Genomic DNA, 20,000 nt, shown 5'->3' on the forward strand with positions numbered 1-20,000 from the left:
GTCATCTCATCGCTCACTGTGTCTTAGTGATCCGTGTCAATTATTCATTTATATTTTCCTTGGTCGTGAAGCACTTTGTAACTTTGTTTTTGAAAAGTGTTCCATAAATAAATAATCAGCCATAAGTACAAACAACATATCTCTCCCATCCCCAAAGAGGGAGACTGCAGCAGTATGGCACAAAAATGCGGCTTCTTCTTCCCGAGGGCCCCGTTGTGTTCAGAGCGGATTGGTCTTTTGAAAATATCTTGTGTCCAAAAGATGTCTGCCGCCGCGCAAATAAGTGGAACCAGAGTCGAATGAGAAGGGAAATGATATAGTCGGATCATCGTGTCACAGTGCACAAATCAGCCCTCCCACTCAGAACTTTGAGAAAGGAAAGGTTTTTGAAACAAGATAGATAAGGCACATTTACTTTGAACTCACTCAGGGCCATTTTCTCAGCTGATTCCTCTTCAGGCTGTAGCTAAATAGAGAAGAAAGTCCTCACCGCATTGCTCTGCTCAATCAACTACAAATAGACTGTAGATAAGCATCAGACCAAGACTCCAGTCCAGCATATTAAAAGTCCGCTGTACTGCTGTCACAAAGGACATACAAAAGATAACACCCTAAAAATACCTCCAGACAAATTAAAAACCGTTCTCCATTGAAGCTTCATTTAAAAGGCGCAATTTGAGTTTTTATTTTATTTCTTTGATTAAATGTAACAATCACGCCCTGTATGCGCACAGACTCCCAGCAAGGAATGTTGATGAAAAATAAACTCGCACAACTTCACAAAATGCCAGTCCAATATGGCAGCTGCCACATACTGTACCATAAGTGGCAGCTGTCACATACTGTACCATAAGTGACAGCTGTCACATAGTGTACCATAAGTGACAGTAAGCTGTCACTTACGCCTACATTCCACTAGGTCCGTGTTCGGTCCGTCTGCGCTGCGGTACGGCATCGGAGCCGATACGTTTCCACTCTAATCATTGTGTCAACTCCCACCTACTCCGCTGCGTGGCGTGTCTACTCCGTCCCAGCTCCGACGATCCGGAGCTCTCCGAAAAAGATACGCAAGGCTTCTATATTTCACGGATGACGGAGCAAAGCCGCAGCAAGTTGGGCGGAGCCAGGCATGAAATCAACAGGGCAGAGGTGCTTACAGCATTCAATATCAAGCCAGAGGACAAACAAGTATGAGGAAAAGTTCATAATTGAAGTGGAAAACCACAAAATAATATATGACACAACACATCCTTTTTACAAGGACAACACCAATCAAGTCCACCCCTCCTCTGCTTCTCCAGTTGGGAACAATGATCTTCTGCCTGTTTGTTGTTGTATTTATCCAACATACAAATTGTCTCGCTCGATTTCACCGTGAGAACCTGTCGGTCTCGTCACTCTAGCTGTCTGGCGGAGCGGAGCCGTGACGTGCTCTGCACGCAGCCGGTTAGTGTGGGTGGAGCACAGAGCACGGAGTAAAACCGGAGAACAGCTGCAACGCAACGCAAATGCAACCAGTGCAATCTCGGCGTTATGCCACATACTGTACCATAAGTGACAGCTGTCACATAGTGTACCATAAGTGACAGCTGTCACATACTGTACCATAAGTGACAGCTGTCACATACTGTACCATAAGTGGCAGCTGTCACATACTGTACTATAAGTGGCAACTGCCACATACTGTACCATAAGTGACAGCTGTCACATAGTGTACCATAAGTGACAGCTGCCACATACTGTACCATAAGTGGCAGCTGCCACATACTGTACCATAAGTGACAGCTGTCACATACTGTACCATAAGTGACAGCTGCCACATACTGTACCATAAGTGACAGCTGTCACATACTGTACCATAAGTGACAGCTGTCACATACTGTACCATAAGTGACAGCTGCCACATACTGTACCATAAGTGACAGCTGTCACATACTGTACCATAAGTGACAGCTGTCACATACTGTACCACCATAAGTGACAGCTGCCACATACTGTACCATAAGTGACAGCTGTCACATAGTGTACCATAAGTGACAGCTGTCACATAGTGTACCATAAGTGACAGCTGTCACATACTGTACCACCATAAGTGACAGCTGTCACATAGTGTACCATAAGTGACAGCTGTCACATACTGTACCATAAGTGACAGCTTCCACATACTGTACCATAAGTGACAGCTGTCACATAGTGTACCATAAGTGACAGCTGCCACATACTGTACCATAAGTGACAGCTGTCACATAGTGTACCATAAGTGACAGCTGCCACATACTGTACCATAAGTGACAGCTGTCACATACTGTACCATAAGTGACAGCTGTCACATAGTGTACCATAAGTGACAGCTGTCACATAGTGTACCATAAGTGGCAGCTGTCACATACTGTACCATAAGTAGCCTTGTAGAATAACGCCTGGGCAATTAATTTGACTGTGGAAATATTCAAGGGAATTTAGCCGGCGCTGCACTGATCAAATCTGGAGATGTGCCAATTCAGGCCCGGAGCACCTTGGTTCAAGTTAATCCAACGTGAATGGACCAGTGGAAAATGAGGTTTGAGGGCAGTTGGTAATTTCACGAGGTCGTCGTCGGGTAATACTAGTCCACTAAAACGGCTTAATCTTTCCACTGAAAATCACCCTGTCCCGCAGAAGAAGAAGGAGAAGAAACGGAGCGTGGAAATCTCTTTTTTGCAGGAAACCCCACGCTAATTACGGGGCGCTACAAGGGCCGCAGAGTTAGTTCCTTATCACAGGGACGTAGCAAGTCATAAAACTTTTTCCAGCTGAGCCTGAAAGATGGATAAAAGAGGATTTGCCGTGTGTTTGTTCAAACAATGACGACGAGTGTTTTTGCATTTACCTGATAAGACTGTTAATACCGCTCTCTCTCAAGTTAATAACAATCCCAGAGGTTCTCTCTTGTTTGGATCTAAGTAGAAGATGCCCTTGACAATGTGCCAAAGAAAATAACAGCTAATTATTATTTGCGGGGAGAGATTATTGGGGCTTCGTTGTCTCATCGGTTTACCTCGATACATATAGGCCGACTGGATGTAACAGAACTTGTAATAATAATAATATAATAATGCTTCCTCTATATGCAGAAGTTTCACTAAGGCTCTGTGTTTGGGCGCACGAGGCTTACCATTCAGAATCAGATTTAAAGATCAGATTCAGTGTGGATAATCGATCAACGTGTTTATGAAAGAAAGGGACGCGGGGGATTGTGGAGGATTTGGTTGGATGAATATGAAAGATGTAGAGAGATTGTGTTGTGTACTATATGTGTGTGTGTGTGTGTGTGTGTGTGTGTGCACAGTGGGACCTATGTATTTGATGTGCACATTCATATAGTGTTAGCCTGTGTGCACATATATTAGACGAGATATACTACACTTTTTCCATCCCTTCATATAGAATATCCAGATAGCATTACTGAGCACATTTATGCCTTCTTTTTTTTCAATCGCTGCTCCCGTTTGGTATTCAAATCATCATCGACAAAATGGCAAATGTCATTCATTATTCTCGTTCTCGCTTACACACACACACACACACACACACACACACACACACACACACACACACACACACACACACACACACACACACACACACACACACACACACACACACACACACACACTCTCTCTCCAACCCCAGCACACACACACACACACACACACACACACACACACACACACACACTCTCTCTCTCTCTCTCTCTCTCTCCAACCAGACCCCAGCACACACACACACACACACACACACACACACACACACACACACACACACACACACACACACACACACACACACACACACACACACACTCTCTCTCCAACCCCAGCACACACACACACACACACACACACACACACTCTCTCTCTCTCTCTCTCTCTCTCCAACCAGACCCCAGCACACACTCACACACACACACACACACACACACACACACACACACACACACACACACACACTCTCTCTCTCCAACCAGACCCCAGCACACACTCACACGCACAGACTTATGGCATACTGAAGGCTGGTGAGACCAAGGCAGCGTTAGTTCACAGTACAGTTCTTAGTATAATATAGTCAATTCTATATATTTCTATATATCATTCTATATTCTACATATATGCTATATATCAATTCTTAGATGGTTTTAGGTTTCCGGAGGGATTTCAGGAGATTTTAGTAACTCACCCCCTGGTGGCCATATTGGAGACAGTCTTGGGCAACAGTGGCAATCAGTTGATTGCATTCCTACAAACTAGCCGTCTGAATTGAAAAGACTGACCAGATTTTGTGTTTGGATAATGTTGGCTTGTTACAGTAGCTGTTTGGAACACTAGCTTAGCTTTCTCTCGTGTTCTAGCTTGATTGTTATATATTTAGCCTTTATTTGCGCACCTTTATTTTGACACATTTTGTCTCTTTCTATGATCAATGTTGTCTGAACACATGTAGAGACCTTATGGCAAAGCTTGTGTCCCTCAGCCCAGAGGTGTTTTTCTGTACTTTATGCTTCAGAATTCTGAGTATACAGTACAAGTATCGCAGACAATGAAGTATGTAATACAAAGTTTGCCATGATCAAGTCAGGTCAAGTTTATTTGTATAGCCCTAATTCACAAGCATGGCTCAGAGGGCTTCACAGAGAATATGTCTAGCTAAATCTAGCTGACGCAACAATAACGGTAATAATAATAATAATAATAATAATAACATGGTTGCCCTCTCTCTAACAATGTTAGGGAGGGAGAGGGAGAAAGTGGGGGAGGAGAGAGCAGGGGAAGGGAGGGGGGAAGAGGAGAGAGAGCAGAACAGACAGGATATACTGGGGCTGGGCGATATGGTCATGAAGAGTCACAGGGGTCAGTTTCGAAACATACCGATGTATATCACAATATTGTTCGTATTAAGCAAAGTAAAATTTAGCAATCAAGTTATCATGTATTATAATGACCAGGCGATATGATGCCACTGAATAGACAAAACAGCCGCGATCTTCGGCAGCATGGCGACCAACTTTGTGTAAAACTTGATGCAGCCATGTTGCCCCTCAACAACAAGCAAACGCCATCACCTCCAATGTGTTTGGCGTCTTAACAAAAAAAAAAAACTTTACCACTCTATTCCTTCAAAAGTTGCAGCAGTCATAGGTTATGTTGCATAGTTGATTTCTCTATTGTTGACAAAATGTGTTATATTGTAAGTCGCTCCGGATAAAAGCGTCTGCCAAATGACGTAATGTAATGTCATGCAATGCGTCTTCAACCTTTGACCTCGCTTCACTTGTATGTCTGTCTGTACATTTCAAAAGATTAGTGGGATCTGTCTAGACTTATTGTGCGGCGTATTATTAATTTTGCCATTATGGACTGAAAAGGTAAATGAATACGTTGGAGCGCTGAGACCTTTCAATGGCAATGAATGCATCAAATTCCACTGCGCGCACCGGAAAAGCTTTTGAGCCGTCGTCGTACTTTTGATGGTGATTGAACAACTTCAAATGTCAAAACTGTCAAACTGAAATGTCCCCGACGCATTACCGGGCATTAGTGTAGGAATCCGTTGTTCTTCACTGCACAGATTTTCAGTTGCATATATATTTTCTCTGCCACCTTTTGCCCTTTTCCCCCAGCTGTCTCCACCCACACTGAGGGTGAAGACAAGATGCAAGTCCTGCTGATGGTGGAGGGTGGAAGGTACGTCAAACTTTGAAGAAGAAGGAAAAAAAAGCGTGTTCATTGGCAATTTATTTGTTGCACACAGTAACATGATGAATTATGCAACATTGTCTCCCATTAGCTCTAGTGGTGCCTTTGTGAGGGAGCCTGTTAGTCAAAATGTGCCCTACCCAATAGTAACCGACTGAGGTAATTAACGCCTTCGCTAGATCAAGTGCTTAGAGAGGAGTTGACGAGGCACGTCGTCTGTATCACACGAGAGCCCTCGTGCGCACGCCAAGACGACCGTTTTTTTTCCGTTTTTCGAGCAACGCAACGAGACTTTGTGCTTACTCCCCCAATTGCGTTTCCTTTGTGTCTTTTTGAACGCATCTCGTGGGGGAACGAACACTGGCGCTTGTTTTTACATGTGTGTGTGTGTTTTATTAGACCCTTTGAATCACTTTAATCTTCATGGTTTGTTTGTTGGATGACTTTTTAGCGCTGCCTCTGCTAAGTATTGTCAACAACCTTGGGTCTGACTGGGAAAAGTGACATATATTGCTACCTTGTGTCCTAACATAACATCAGTACCTAACAACAATGATTCTCTTCCCTCCCATAGAACAGTTTACATCCACGGCTTCAACAGAGTGGACTTTGCGCTGTGGCACACTGCGATCACTCTGGCGGCCGGCACAGACGGCCGGGCGCTCGGCGACCAGCAGCTGAGTAAAAACGGCGTCCCCATTATAGTGGACAGTTGCATCGCTTTTGTCACGCAATATGGTGAGTGACATTTATGGCAAGTGAAGTCATTCATAACTACCGTAAATTACGGACTATAAGCCGCACCTTTTTTCCCGTTTTTTGGCCTTTTTTGGCCCCTGCGGCTTATATAACGGTGCGGCTTATCTATGGATTTTTTCCAAAAAAAAAAAAAAAAATCTCTCTTTTTTAGCACTCTTTCTAACTATAAATCCACTTCTGTTTTAATTTCCTCTCTTGCCCTCTTTTCACCACACTGTATGACACTGTGTGCACTGTAAAAAAGAAACACAGGTGGTGTTGTGTTATGTTGTTTTGTTGAAATGTTAATAAATGGGAGCTTCCTCAAACAGCCATCTCTTTCCCGACAATCCCCTCTGTGCATGAACCCTTACACATGGTAATTAAACATTAAAACACAATAAAAAAAATAAAAAAATACCATTAAAACACCCGCGGCTTATAGTCCGGTGCGGCTTATATATGTAAAAAACAGTCAACTTTGCAGGTGCGGCTTATACACCGGTGCGGCTTATAGTCCGGAATTTACGGTATTATTATGATTGCCGAGAGGAGCTGATTCATCCAGTGCGCTGAGAGGTTCACGGATTCAAATGTCTCGGCAACATTTCGAGTCTTTGTACAGACGTCGTAGCAATTGTAGAGATCCAACTTTTTTTTTTTACTACAGCTGCTGCACGACTACTACACCGTTGATTAGGCCGGGGGTGGGGCGTGTCAACGATATCGTTTCCATCAAATGAATGGGGTCGTTAGCCAGTCGTCGTTCAGTCGACAAGGTTTGGTTTTGGGTTGTTGCACCACATCTCGACCGCTCGCCCCCCCCCCATCCCGGCACATGCTATGCATATGCTAATCTGGCTAGCCACATCTTTTGTTTTGCATAATGGCCCTCTGCTGCCTAATGGTCCTGCTTCTCTCGGGGTCGGACTCGGCAGCAGGTCAGACAAAACTGTGCAAAACTGTGCAATTTTTTTTTCAATAAATAAATACATAATAAACATATTTGATATTGTGAAAAGTATTGTATTTGGCAGGAAATATCGCGTATTCGATATTATTGAATATCGGCCCAAGCCTAACTACTCTTGATCCAGTCCTTATTTGTGGACTAGTTAACCCATTGATACCTGATGCAGCATTTGTGTGTGTATCCCTTTAAGACCGCGAACCGCGTTAACGCGGTTCGCGGTCTTAAAGGGATACGCACACAAATGAGGGATATACATGCAAATGCTGCATCAGGTATCAATGGGTTAATAGCATGTGACCAAAGTAAAAGGTAGGGGGGCTTGACTAGTACTGTACTGTGTACGACTGATTCAGATAAAACCATCACAGGCTGATACTGCTGCATAATAATACACACAATCCAGAGAGGCCATAGAGACACTGCATGAAATAGGCCACGCCCATCACGGGGGAAAGCGCTCCATTCACTTCCATACACCAGCGTCAGTTTCCTTGAATTAAACATAGCTAAAAGCTGTTGTGTGGTGGGGCTGCGCACACAACAAATGTAAAAAATTCACGCCAATTCAAGTTTTTTTGTACTTCCGAGCAAAACAAGGAAGCCATTGAGAATTGGCGAGAAGAAAAATGTGGATCTAGCTGTCAGTGAAGTAAGTTGGAGTGTTTATCCTCCGTATATATGATCTTTGTGTGCAACATGCGACCATGCACGTGACATAGGAGAACGCCAGGATTGGGGTGGGGTGGGGGGGGGGTTGTTTCCCGCCATTTTGGGCGTGGTTTCTGAATGATGACGCGCTCCGCAGTGTCTCTATAGGGCTGACCTTTACCACATGCACTGCACATCTGGTCATACTGCAATAATACGTGATGTACTGTTTTAATACGGTTGTTGCAGGCACTACACTTCAGACGCTATAGTCACAGTCACACAGTGACCGACCCCAGGAGGCACAAACGGATCGGTCACGCATCCCAAGGGCCATCGCAGCTGTGTGGCGTCCATTATTTCTCTATCCATCTGTCTGTTTAACCATCCGTCCCCTTCCTCTTCCCCGCCCAGGTCTGTGCCAGGAGGGGGTGTACCAGCGGCCGGGCGAGCCTGGCCGCGTGGCCCTGCTCCTGGAGGAGTTCAGCCGGGACGCGCGCAACGTCAAGCTGCGGGACAAGGAGCACCAGCTGGCGGACGTCACCGACACCCTGAAGAGCTTCCTGTCCCACGCGGAGGACGCCCTGCTGGCCAAGGAGCTCTACCCCTACTGGGTGTCCGTCCTGGGTACGTGGGGCAAAAACACATACCGCACAAGGACACGTCGGAAGACCCTGCTTATTAGAGCTGAGCTATTAATGGGGGAAAAAAAAGCAATATGAACTGAATTGAATTGCTTAAGAGGGAGGGGCATCCGAGGTGCACTTAGGGGTCGCGACCCTGAGCTGGGATGTATCCCTCCCTAGTTGTGTCTCTTTGTAGTCCAACATGTCTGCCATCATTTGAAAGCAGTTGCCCTCTGTGTGCTTTGTAGATGAGAAAGGTGAGAGGCAGAGAGTGGAGAAGTACTCCACATTCATTCAGAGCCTGCCAAAGATCAACAGGTCAACCCTCGAAGCTCTGCTGCGGCATCTGTACAGGTACACACACACACATCACACACACACACACACACACATCACACACACACACACACACACACACACACACACACGCACACACACACACACACACACACACTTAACATTTTTATTATAGGAGGGCAGAACGAGTGTCTCATTTTTAAAAGCACAGACAATTACTGCAAACACGCAGTCGAAGTCCACAACAGCCAGCGGCATCTAGTCTATATAATGTCGGCAAAGCAGGTAGCTGATGACAGCCCCTTATCAAGTCCAATTAATGTATCAGAAAGACGAATAAATAGAATATAATCATATAATATAGAGATATTTAGCAGCCTCATGAATTTTCCCTCTGCTTTTTGTGCCGTTCATTTTGCTGCTGCATTAACAGCAAATCAGTTAGTCGTGAGGGTGCATCACGAGTACAATAAGTGGAATAATTGCCAATTTAGACCTTGGAAAATCACAAATTTCCAATTTATTCTCAGTCAATACATTTTCTTTTGTGTTTATTTTTCAGTCATTTTGCTTTTGCTTATTATGAAACTGTCAGTATTGTTGATTTTATAATAATAAATTACTAGATGCAAGCAGAGCTCCTTACAGGGCAAGTGGGAAAATTCCTCACCGTCCCCCTAAAAGCAAAAGCATTTTTCTGCTCTTACAGGACAGAAACCAGGTATGAGTTGAATAAGTGACAGCTATTTAGTCCACATTTCATTGGTTGCTGAGAGGAACGATGCATGACAATATATCTCCTTATAATGGATATACGGTATTTTTGAGTGAAACCATTCAATTGCCCTCCACAGGTCGGCTTCCCTCACAAAGCTGCTTCACTGATGACATCACTGCTTATAGCACATGCTTCCCTCACAAAGCTGCTTCACTGATGACATCACTGCTTACATAGCACATGCTTCCCTCACAAAGCTGCTTCACTGATGACATCACTGCTTACAGAGCACATGCTTCCCTACACAAAGCTGCTTCACTGATGACATCACTGCTTACAGAGCACATGCTTCCCTCACAAAGCTGCTTCACTGATGACATCACTGCTTACAGAGCACATGCTTCCCTACACAAAGCTGCTTCACTGATGACATCACTGCTTACAGAGCACATGCTCCCCTCATAAAGCTGCAGCAGATAGTCGTGATTAAGATGCATTATGCTAATGATGTTGATTGTTTGGAGAAGGCTTAATTGGCCCTCTCAATTTGGACTGAGGCCTAGCATTTCATCCGATTCTGTGTCGGCCTATGTGTGTGTGCCTGTATGCAAGTGTGTGTGCGTGTGTGTGTGTGTCTGTGTGTGTGTGTGTGCGTGTGTGTGTGTCTGTGTGTGTGTGTGCGTACGTGTGTATGTGCGCGTGTGTGTGTGTGTGTGTGTGTGTGTGTGTGCGTGTGTGTGTATGTGCGCGTGTCCACAAGAGATTTGAGAGTGCGACTGAGCAAGCGATCGTAAGCCAAGTGTTTGTGTTAGTATGTGTGTGCGCGTGTGCGCATCATAGCAGGCTTTTGACTCAACCGTGATTGACAGATGTTCCTCGGGTTCCTCTAGGATTCAGCAGTGTTCTCACCTGAACCAGATGCCGAGCCAGCGCCTGGCAGCTGTCTTCTCCTCCTGCCTGTTCCAGACGCGCGGGCAGAACCCGGAGGAAGTCGGCGTGGCCCACGACCTCATCAACAACTATGTGACACTCTTCCGAGTGAGTCAAAGTATTGCGTTTGTTTTTCCTTTTCATTTGAGCTTTTATTTTGATAGTTTGCAGTGCAAAGAGATGATGGGGGGGGGGGGGGGGGTGACATGTAATGTATAAAGGTCTCCTGGGCTGGATTCAAGTATGTTCCTCATTGCATAAAATGGAAGTAGCTAATTGTTTCATCAGAGCTGACCTGGTTGAAACCCCTATGGCCCAGCATCTCGTCAGTGAGCCAATTAGTATCCTGCTGAAGTGAGCGTTTCTTTCTTTTTGTTCACCTTTATTTAACCAGGCGAGTCATTAAGAACAGATGTCTTGTTTACAATGGCGACCTGGCGACATTGAACTTGAACAGATGTGGGGGGAAATACACCTTGTTGATAAAGCTGTCTAATATGGAAACCAGTGTTTGCTGACTCTTTAAATGGAGGCTTAGCTAAATACTTCAGAATCAGCTTTAAGTGTGTACACATACAGGTATGTACACATACAGGTATGTACACATACAAGTATGTACACATACCACATACAAGTATGTACACATACAAGTATGTACACACACAAGTATGTACACATACAAGTATGTACACATACCACACACAAGTATGTACACATACAAGTATGTACACACAAGTATGTACACATACAAGTATGTGCACACACACGTATGTACACATACAAGTATGTACACATACCACATACAAGTATGTACACATACAAGTATGTACACATACCCCATACAAGTATGTACACACACAAGTATGTACACACACAAGTATGTACACACACAAGTATGTACACATACAAGTATGTACACATACAAGTATGTACACATACCACACACAAGTATGTACACATACAAGTATGTACACACAAGTATGTACACATACAAGTATGTGCACACACACGTATGTACACACACAAGTATGTACACACACAAGTATGTACACATACAAGTATGTACACGTACAAGTATGTACACACACAAGTATGTACACATACTGTACAAGTATGTACACACACATGTACACATACAAGTATGTACACATACCACATACAAGTATGTACACATACAATACACATACTGTACAAGTATGTACACATACAACTATGTACACACACAAGTATGTACACATACAAGTATGTACACATACAATGACTCCGTTTTGCTGTGTGTGCGTGTGCGCGTGTGTGTGTACGTGTGTGTGTGTGTGTGCGTGTGTGTGTGTGCGTGCGTGTGTGCGTGTGCACGTGCGTGTGTGTGCGTGTGTGCACACACAGTTGTTCACGTGGCTGCTTTAAGTGTTGATCAGAGTGGTGGCCTGTTTTTGTGTGGTGCAGTGCTCTGTAGCGCCTCCCAGAGGGCAGGGGGAGTTCAAACATGTTTTTGTGTGGTGCAGTGCTCTGTAGCGCCTACCAGAGGGCAGGGGGAGTGGTGCAGTGCTCTGTAGCGCCTACCAGAGGGCAGGGGGTGTGGTGCAGTGCTCTGTAGCGCCTACCAGAGGGCAGGGGGAGTGGTGCAGTGCTCTGTAGCACCTCCCAGAGGGCAGGGGGAGTGGTGCAGTGCTCTGTAGCGCCCACCAGAGGGCAGGGGGAGTTCAAACACATCATGGCCAGGGTGAGACGGCTCACTGATGACCTTCCCTGCCCTTTTGTCTTGACTCTGGAGGAGTACAGGGCCGTTTCTCAATAAGCGTTCTTGTGTGTTCTTGCGTTCTTGTGTCCTTGTGAAACGTCATCAGTCGCAGCCCAAGTACTGTTCCAATACAAAGTTCACATTTCGCCAAGAACGCTTAAAATTCCCGGATGTTCTCGACACGCCCACTTTACCGAGGATGCTCTGGTTGGTGACTTGTGTCAACTTGGCAAGGCAGATATCCCAGCATGCATTTCGGCATAAGCAGAGGCAGAACGCAGCAGAGAAGACGCCATAAGCTCCGGAAAGTTTTTTAAAATTTAAAGTTTTATTTCATCACTAAATTAATTTCTGATGACTTTTGATGCCTACAAGCAGGGTAGTAGGTTTCAATAAGTGCCACTTTACGAACATTTATGGCGAAAAATGGCAAAAAGTTCCAGAGCATAATTGGCTGCATCTACATCAGCTGAGCTTTTTATTTGTGTAGTACTGTGTACATGTGTGCTTGTGACCTAGCAAGTTCATTCTTCCAAGAACGACTAGCAAGAACGTTCTCCCCAAGAACACAAGAACAAGAATGCATTCTTGGTATTGAGAAACGGCCCAAGTCTTGGATGGAGGGCAGGTTGGCACCGACTCCACTGCTACTTCCTGTATCTAAGTTCTCTACAACTATGCAGCCCAACGACTGCATGTTGTTGCCAGAAATTGCCATCTCTCAGGCAGAAGGCATCTATCAGATATGCTCTATAACTCTTGGATAGCAGTTATGTCTCCTATCTCTCCTGTTAAGAATGACTCCCGTCTCCCGGATCGATGATCAATGACGGACGAAAAGTTTTTTTTTGTTTGTTTTTACCGTAAAGTAAGACCATATTGCATATCTACACCGTGCAGCAGGCACGACGTTATGTACTCACTGCTAACTCGAGTCTTCTGGGGAGCAGCAGTGTCGCCGCCAAATCGCCCACAATAGGCTTGACTTAGCTGATGAACGGATGGGTGGGTGGGGTTGGGCGGTGTGTGGGATCAGTGTTCCCCTTGGAGCGCTGCCTGGCTTACGGGACACGCTAGCACACTGAGCGGAATGCTAATTCCCGGCGGAACGCCCTGGATCCCTCTCTTGTTTTCCCGACGCTAAACGGGGGGAGCATTCACTCCAAATCGGTTTGGGACGCCATCATTCGCATGACAAATAGCCATTAAGCTCAACCAATCACCAGCCCAATAGCGGTGAATACACACACACACACACACACACTGTGACATGAAACGAGTGGAGACGTTTCGCTAATTAAAGTGGCGGGTTCTGTGGCGGATGCCGTCGACCGGGCCCCCCTTTATCAGGCCCAAACAGAACCCACGTCGATGCGTGCGCGGCGGCGGCGGCGCCGGACTTTTTTCTTTTTCCTCCCCCAATCTTCTCTGCCATTCGTAGAACTCTTAACAAAGCAAATTGTTCTGTGAAAATGATAGGGGGGGGGGGCGGGGGGGGAAGTTGGAATATAAAATGTCATTTTCCACCACCCAGAGCTTTGTGAAGAAAAGACTGGCGGGACCCATTTATTCAGTCGGTGCTGAGCTGCGTCTAACAATCACAGCCCGACTTCCCATTTGGAAATGAGTTTCAGAAGTGTTAGTGGAGCGAGCCAATTCTATACACTTTGGGAGTGACACCTCTTCTCCCCGTTTCCATCCAGATGGCCGTGCGCCCGCCGCGTGTTTAGGTTGACAACCTGACGAGTGTTTCTCCACAATGGCTCCGTGATACTATCACTTCTGTACAGCAAAGCTCATGTTTTTTCCATAATGTGCCTGTAGTCATTGACTTGCTCACAAAGTGTCTCCGTGGGTGAGTTGGATTTGACACGTGCATAACTAGACTGAACAAAAAAATATAAGTGCGACACTTTTGTCTCCGCTCCCGTTTTGCACGAGTTGAAATAAAAGATCGAAGGCTTTTTTTCTATGCACACCACCACACAAAAGGCTTATTTCCCCTCAAATTTCATTCACAAATTTGTTTCACCTGTCTCACCTGCTGGCTGCTGTCGGTAGTGCTGGGTGTGGGTGTGGGTGTCACCTGCTGTGTGTGTAGTGCTATCACTAATTGGTCATTTTCCTCTGCTGGTACCTGTGCCACATTCAGGACATACAGACAGACATACATACTGTACATACATACATACAGACAGACAGACAGACAGACAGACAGACAGACAGACAGAGATATACACACACACACACACACACACACACACACACACACGCATACAGTACATACATACATACATACATACATACACACACACACACACACACACACACACACACACACACACACACACACACACACACACACACACACACACACACACACACACACACACACACACACACGCATACAGTACATACATACATACATACATGCTGTTATGCTGCCTTCAAATGGAACTTGTGAGCAACTGGTTACGGTGTGGTGATGAGATGGATACGACGTGGGAAGTCACTGGTTACGGTGTGGTGATGAGATGGATACGACGTGGGAAGGTGTGGTGATGAGATGGAGACGACGTGGGAAGTCGTGTAGATTATTTGTGAACAAAAGTTGAGAGAAACTCGCCTTTTGTGTGCACAGAACAAGTTTGAGATCTTTTAATTTCAACTTTTATTTCAACTTGGGCGCAAAAACAAAAGTGTTGCGTTTATACTTTTGTTCAGTATAACTTAGCTGTGTGTGTGTGTGTGTGTGTGTGTGTGTGTGTGTGTGTGTGTGTGTGTGTGTGTGTGTGTGTGTGTGTGTGTGTGTGTGTGTGTGTGGGACATCTCCGACAGGTCAATGAGGACCAAGTGCAGCAGATGGAGAGGGAGAATAGGTTCATCACACGCTGGAACGATAAGAAGGACACGGCAGTAAGTCAACCCGCATCGGCGCTTTGTTTGCCTGTGTGGGTGTTGTGTGTGTGTGTGTGTGTGTGTGTGTGTGTGTGTGTGTGTGTGTGTGTGTGTGTGTGTGTGTGTGTGCAGATATGCTTGCATGCCTCGGGGGGGTCTCTCTGGCCAGGGATTCATTTGAACCGCCTCTCCTATAGAGAGCCAAAGTGACCGCCTACTTCCTGCTTCAGCACTGTACCAGAGATTTTCATCCGCCATTTATTTCCCCATAGACATTTCGTAAAACGCTTATTTAAAAAAATGGTTCAGCTAGCGCTATAATCGGGAGAGACCATAGAACATTTAACTCGGACCAAAACTTAAAAAAAAAAACATTGAAAAAATATTTTCTTCAAACCCGCATTTCCGCATTTTATTTTTTTTACGTTTTGGTCCGCAATATTTGGTTCAGATAACCTGAAAAAAATTAAAAAATAAATAACAATAATCATATAATAATCCCCCCCCTCCCACCCTCTCTTTCTGCCTCCCTCTCTCTCACTGCCTCTTTCTCTCTCCCCCTCCCCTATTTGTGGGCTTTCCGAACATACCTGCCTCTCCGGGGCAAAAGCGTTACTCAGTGGGAAGCTGCTGCTATTATAAATCTCTTGCAGGTGAAAATCGGGACCAAATTTTGGTTCCGGACTCACATTTCAGGGTTCTGAAGCTGGAGAGCTGGAGATCGGGTCGGAGGGAACCACATGAAAGGATGGAGTCAGGTTACCCCCCGTCAGACGATGCGGTGCAGGTGTAGCTTTAAAATCGACCGAGAAGATACTCTGCTGTATGCGTTAGCTAGGACTTTCACTTTCAAATTCAATATATAAAGAAATAAAGAATTCATAAGGGACCACAATTTAGAGCAGTTACAGTATGAATGAGGTTGGACAAGATGTATCCGTTGAGATAACGGGGGAGCTCATTTTTAGTTATGATTTAATATTTGATAAAGGTGACAAATTGCAGCACATGAATTATTTGCTAAATATCATGATCAATGAGTCCCCAATCATGGGGATTGTGATCAAAGATGGATTTCTGTCTGCCAATTTGCTGGCTTGTTAAAGCCAGATCTCATGCCAATAACATTAGTGCAGCGGATTTTCTCTTCTGAGATGGAAAATATTGGCTGAAAACTTCTACTCTGAGGTTTTTAGGAAGTCATATTATTTATTTTACTTTTAAAGTACTTTTTTTTTTTTTTTACTGTTGCAAAGTGCTGTACAGAAAAACAAAGGACATTACTTATAAAATACAGGAAAAAACCAGGGCATCATAACAGCAATTACATCACACACTCCAAGGAAATGCGACCGGAGGTTGTGTGTGTGCGTCTACAGATCGTAGCCCTAGCTCGTTAAAGTCCTACTGTTTTACCCAACGTTTTCTGGATTGCTGCTGCACAGTGAACCATTGTGAGGGAAAGTCTAGACTTGCTCTCGTTTCAGCTGTCAGAACGCCTCACCTACTTGGTTAGAACATAGGAGAATGTTGTTTGGCCATATCAAACAACTAGAGGGGACATTTCATCATCGACATCATGGCTTCCACCCAAATCATCTTCTTCTTCTACTTTTAATTCTAATTCTGGTAGCTTCCATATGGCAGACATGATGTCTCCAAAAATGAACTTTGAGAAATGAATGGTAAAGTACAGGCCGGAGTTGGAGTGGGTTGTAGACTGCTGAATAAATGGGGGGGGGGGGGGGATACCAAGAGACAGAGCAATTTAGAGAGAGAGTGGCGTCAGCGGAGGACCAAAATGCGTGACTCATTAGCCAATGAACAGTCTCGCGCTACTGTTGAATGCTAAAATAAAGCTGATAATGTACAATTTGATTCTAAAAAAAAAAAAAAAAACTTTCAGAGTACAACACAAACTGTCCATTTTGCTGCAACTCGACAGCGCTGCTTAATCCAGGATCTTACTTCCTGGAACTCTTGAAAGTAAAAAAAACTGGTCCATTGGAGTGAATGGAGATGTCGCGACTCTTCGATATACACGGCTCTGCCAAGCCAGCGTGGGACTCCTGACATTTGTTTCAGAGAGGGAGCAGGCCCCCTTTGCCCCCAGTGGCGTGCGTAATGTTTGTGTCTTACTTCTTTTTTTTTTTTGGCACGCAACTCCCATTCATTTATAATAATCGAAAATTACTGTTCATTTGACTTTTTTTTCCTCTGCTTTTTGCGCTCATCGCTGAAAGATCTCTCCCATCTGCTGTAAAACCTTGTATCACTTTTAACAACGGCGTTTCATAGCTGGAGCAAATGTGCGAGTGGTCAAGTTGTTCCACTAAGGCCATGTTCACACTACAGGCAAATCTGATTTGCTGCTAAAGTCATTATCTTGATTGGTTTGCCAAATCTGATTTGGCAAACCAATCAGACTTGCCCAAATCACAAATGTGATTTGGGCAAGTGTTCAAGTCGGATCTGTGTCCAGACACAACGAGCCTATCTGCATGGGTTGCCGGGGTAACGACATAGGCGTCAGTGAACAACTAGCTCTGAAGGTGCTTTCCACACTCTCAAATCTGATTTGGGGCGATCAGCGCGTCCACACTGAAGTCACATCAGTCGAAAGCAGATTGGAGACTACCTCCATATGTGGTTTGGGACAAGTGACACAAATCAGACTTGGAGCGTCCAGACTCATAAAACCAATCTGGATAGAATCATTAATAGGTCATTAAAGTTCACAAATCAGATTTGGCCTCCTATGTCACTCTGAACATGGCCCTAAAACAGGTGTGCTATGTTCAAGTGTGGCCGGCCTCCCTTCCATCGCACCGTCACGAGAGGGAAGCAGGAGGAGTGTAGTGAGAAACCCCAGAGGACCCTTTATCTGTACGGGACATTTTCACAGTTGCAGCTTTCGCTCCATTGCTTTGAATGACTGTCATGTCTGTGTCATTTTAGGGCCATGGGAGTCGATACTGGACCTCGGTTCACCCCCGCGTCGACATGACAACAGGGAAAGAAAAAGGGAGCTGTCATTTGTAGATAGTCGAGGCGAAAGGAGCTTCCCCGTCTTCATGTATTTGTTCATTTTCTCCGCTCTGTCTGCCGGAGAATCTGGCGTTTTGATTCCGTTAAATATGGCCCCTTCCCTGTCCTGAAAAGCAAGCTGACATTTTCACACTCTGCGTTTCTCCCTGCCAGAAGAGGGGAAAGTCTCATTATAAATTAGACGCGGTGAATATTACAGCTGCAACACTCGGAGAAATGATTTGTACCGACGAGAGCAATGTCACCGGGGTAATTTGACCTGCGAAATGTCAGCCAGAAATGTCACACGAGTATCTCCTCGTTGGCTTTTGCGTGCGCGTCGTCGTCGTCGTCGCAGGTTTCCATACATTCACGAGGGGCTGTGTGGGTATACGATCAGATGCTTTCTGTCAAGTTCCCTCTGTTGAGCTGCGGGTGCAACTCAGACAGGAAGCATATAGGAGGAGCACAGGAAGCGTATAGGAGGAGCACAGGAAGCGTATAGGAGGAGCACAGGAAGCGTATAGGAGGAGCACAGGAAGCGTATAGGAGGAGCACAGGAAGTGTATAGGAGGAGCACAGGGAACGTATAGGAGGAGCACAGGAAGTGTATAGGAGGAGCACAGGAAGCGTATAGGAGGAGCACAGGAAGTGTATAGGAGGAGCACAGGAAGCGTATAGGAGGAGCACAGGAAGTGTATAGGAGGAGCACAGGGAACGTATAGGAGGAGCACAGGAAGCGTATAGGAGGAGCACAGGAAGCGTATAGGAGGAGCACAGGAAGCGTATAGGAGGAGCACAGGAAGCGTATAGGAGGAGCACAGGAAGCGTATAGGAGGAGCACAGGAAGCGTATAGGAGGAGCACAGGAAGCGTATAGGAGGAGCACAGGAAGCGTATAGGAGGAGCACAGGAAGCGTATAGGAGGAGCACAGGAAGCGTATAGGAGGAGCACAGGAAGCGTATAGGAGGAGCACAGGAAGCGTATAGGAGGAGCACAGGAAGCGTATAGGAGGAGCACAGGAAGCGTATAGGAGGAGCACAGGAAGCGTATAGGAGGAGCACAGGAAGCCTATAGGAGGAGCACAGGAAGCGTATAGGAGGAGGAGCACAGGAAGCGTATAGGAGGAGCACAGGAAGCGTATAGGAGGAGGAGCACAGGAAGCGTATAGGAGGAGCACAGGAAGCGTATAGGAGGAGCACAGGAAGCGTATAGGAGGAGCACAGGAAGCGTATAGGAGGAGCACAGGAAGCGTATAGGAGGAGCACAGGAAGCGTATAGGAGGAGCACAGGAAGCGTATAGGAGGAGCACAGGAAGCGTATAGGAGGAGCACAGGAAGCGTATAGGAGGAGCACAGGAAGCGTATAGGAGGAGCACAGGAAGCGTATAGGAGGAGCACAGGAAGCGTATAGGAGGAGCACAGGAAGCGTATAGGAGGAGCACATGAAGCATATAGGAGGAGCACCGTGACTTGTTTTTCACCACCACCAAAGAAAGACTCCCTCTCATTCAGTCATTCTCATCAGTAGTTGAATGGTGTTCTGATTGTTGTCTTTGTCTTCCATTGTATGTAGGAATACAGGTCAAGGACAACGATCAAAAACACTATATTCTTCCCATTGTATGTACTGTATGGTTCTATGTGTGGACAGATACATATATAGAGCAGTGTGT

At 45.5% G+C, this 20,000-nt stretch overlaps 1 protein-coding gene across 1 annotated transcript in view; it reads left to right on the forward strand.

The window, feature by feature from the left end:
* arap2 (ArfGAP with RhoGAP domain, ankyrin repeat and PH domain 2) overlaps positions 1–20,000 on the forward strand; it is a gene marked incomplete at both ends in the record, with an annotated part of 247,365 nt that overhangs the window by 204,039 nt on the left and 23,326 nt on the right. Inside the window, 6 exons of the mRNA XM_083640202.1 lie at positions 5,657–5,720; positions 6,307–6,470; positions 8,506–8,718; positions 8,966–9,071; positions 10,623–10,770; positions 15,239–15,316. Of these exons, the coding sequence (XP_083496328.1) occupies positions 5,657–5,720; positions 6,307–6,470; positions 8,506–8,718; positions 8,966–9,071; positions 10,623–10,770; positions 15,239–15,316 (773 nt within the window). The remainder of the gene's footprint in view (positions 1–5,656; positions 5,721–6,306; positions 6,471–8,505; positions 8,719–8,965; positions 9,072–10,622; positions 10,771–15,238; positions 15,317–20,000) is intronic.

This window comes from Poromitra crassiceps, assembly GCF_964638095.1.
Source record: "Poromitra crassiceps genome assembly, chromosome: 7".
NCBI lineage: Eukaryota > Metazoa > Chordata > Actinopteri > Beryciformes > Melamphaidae > Poromitra > Poromitra crassiceps.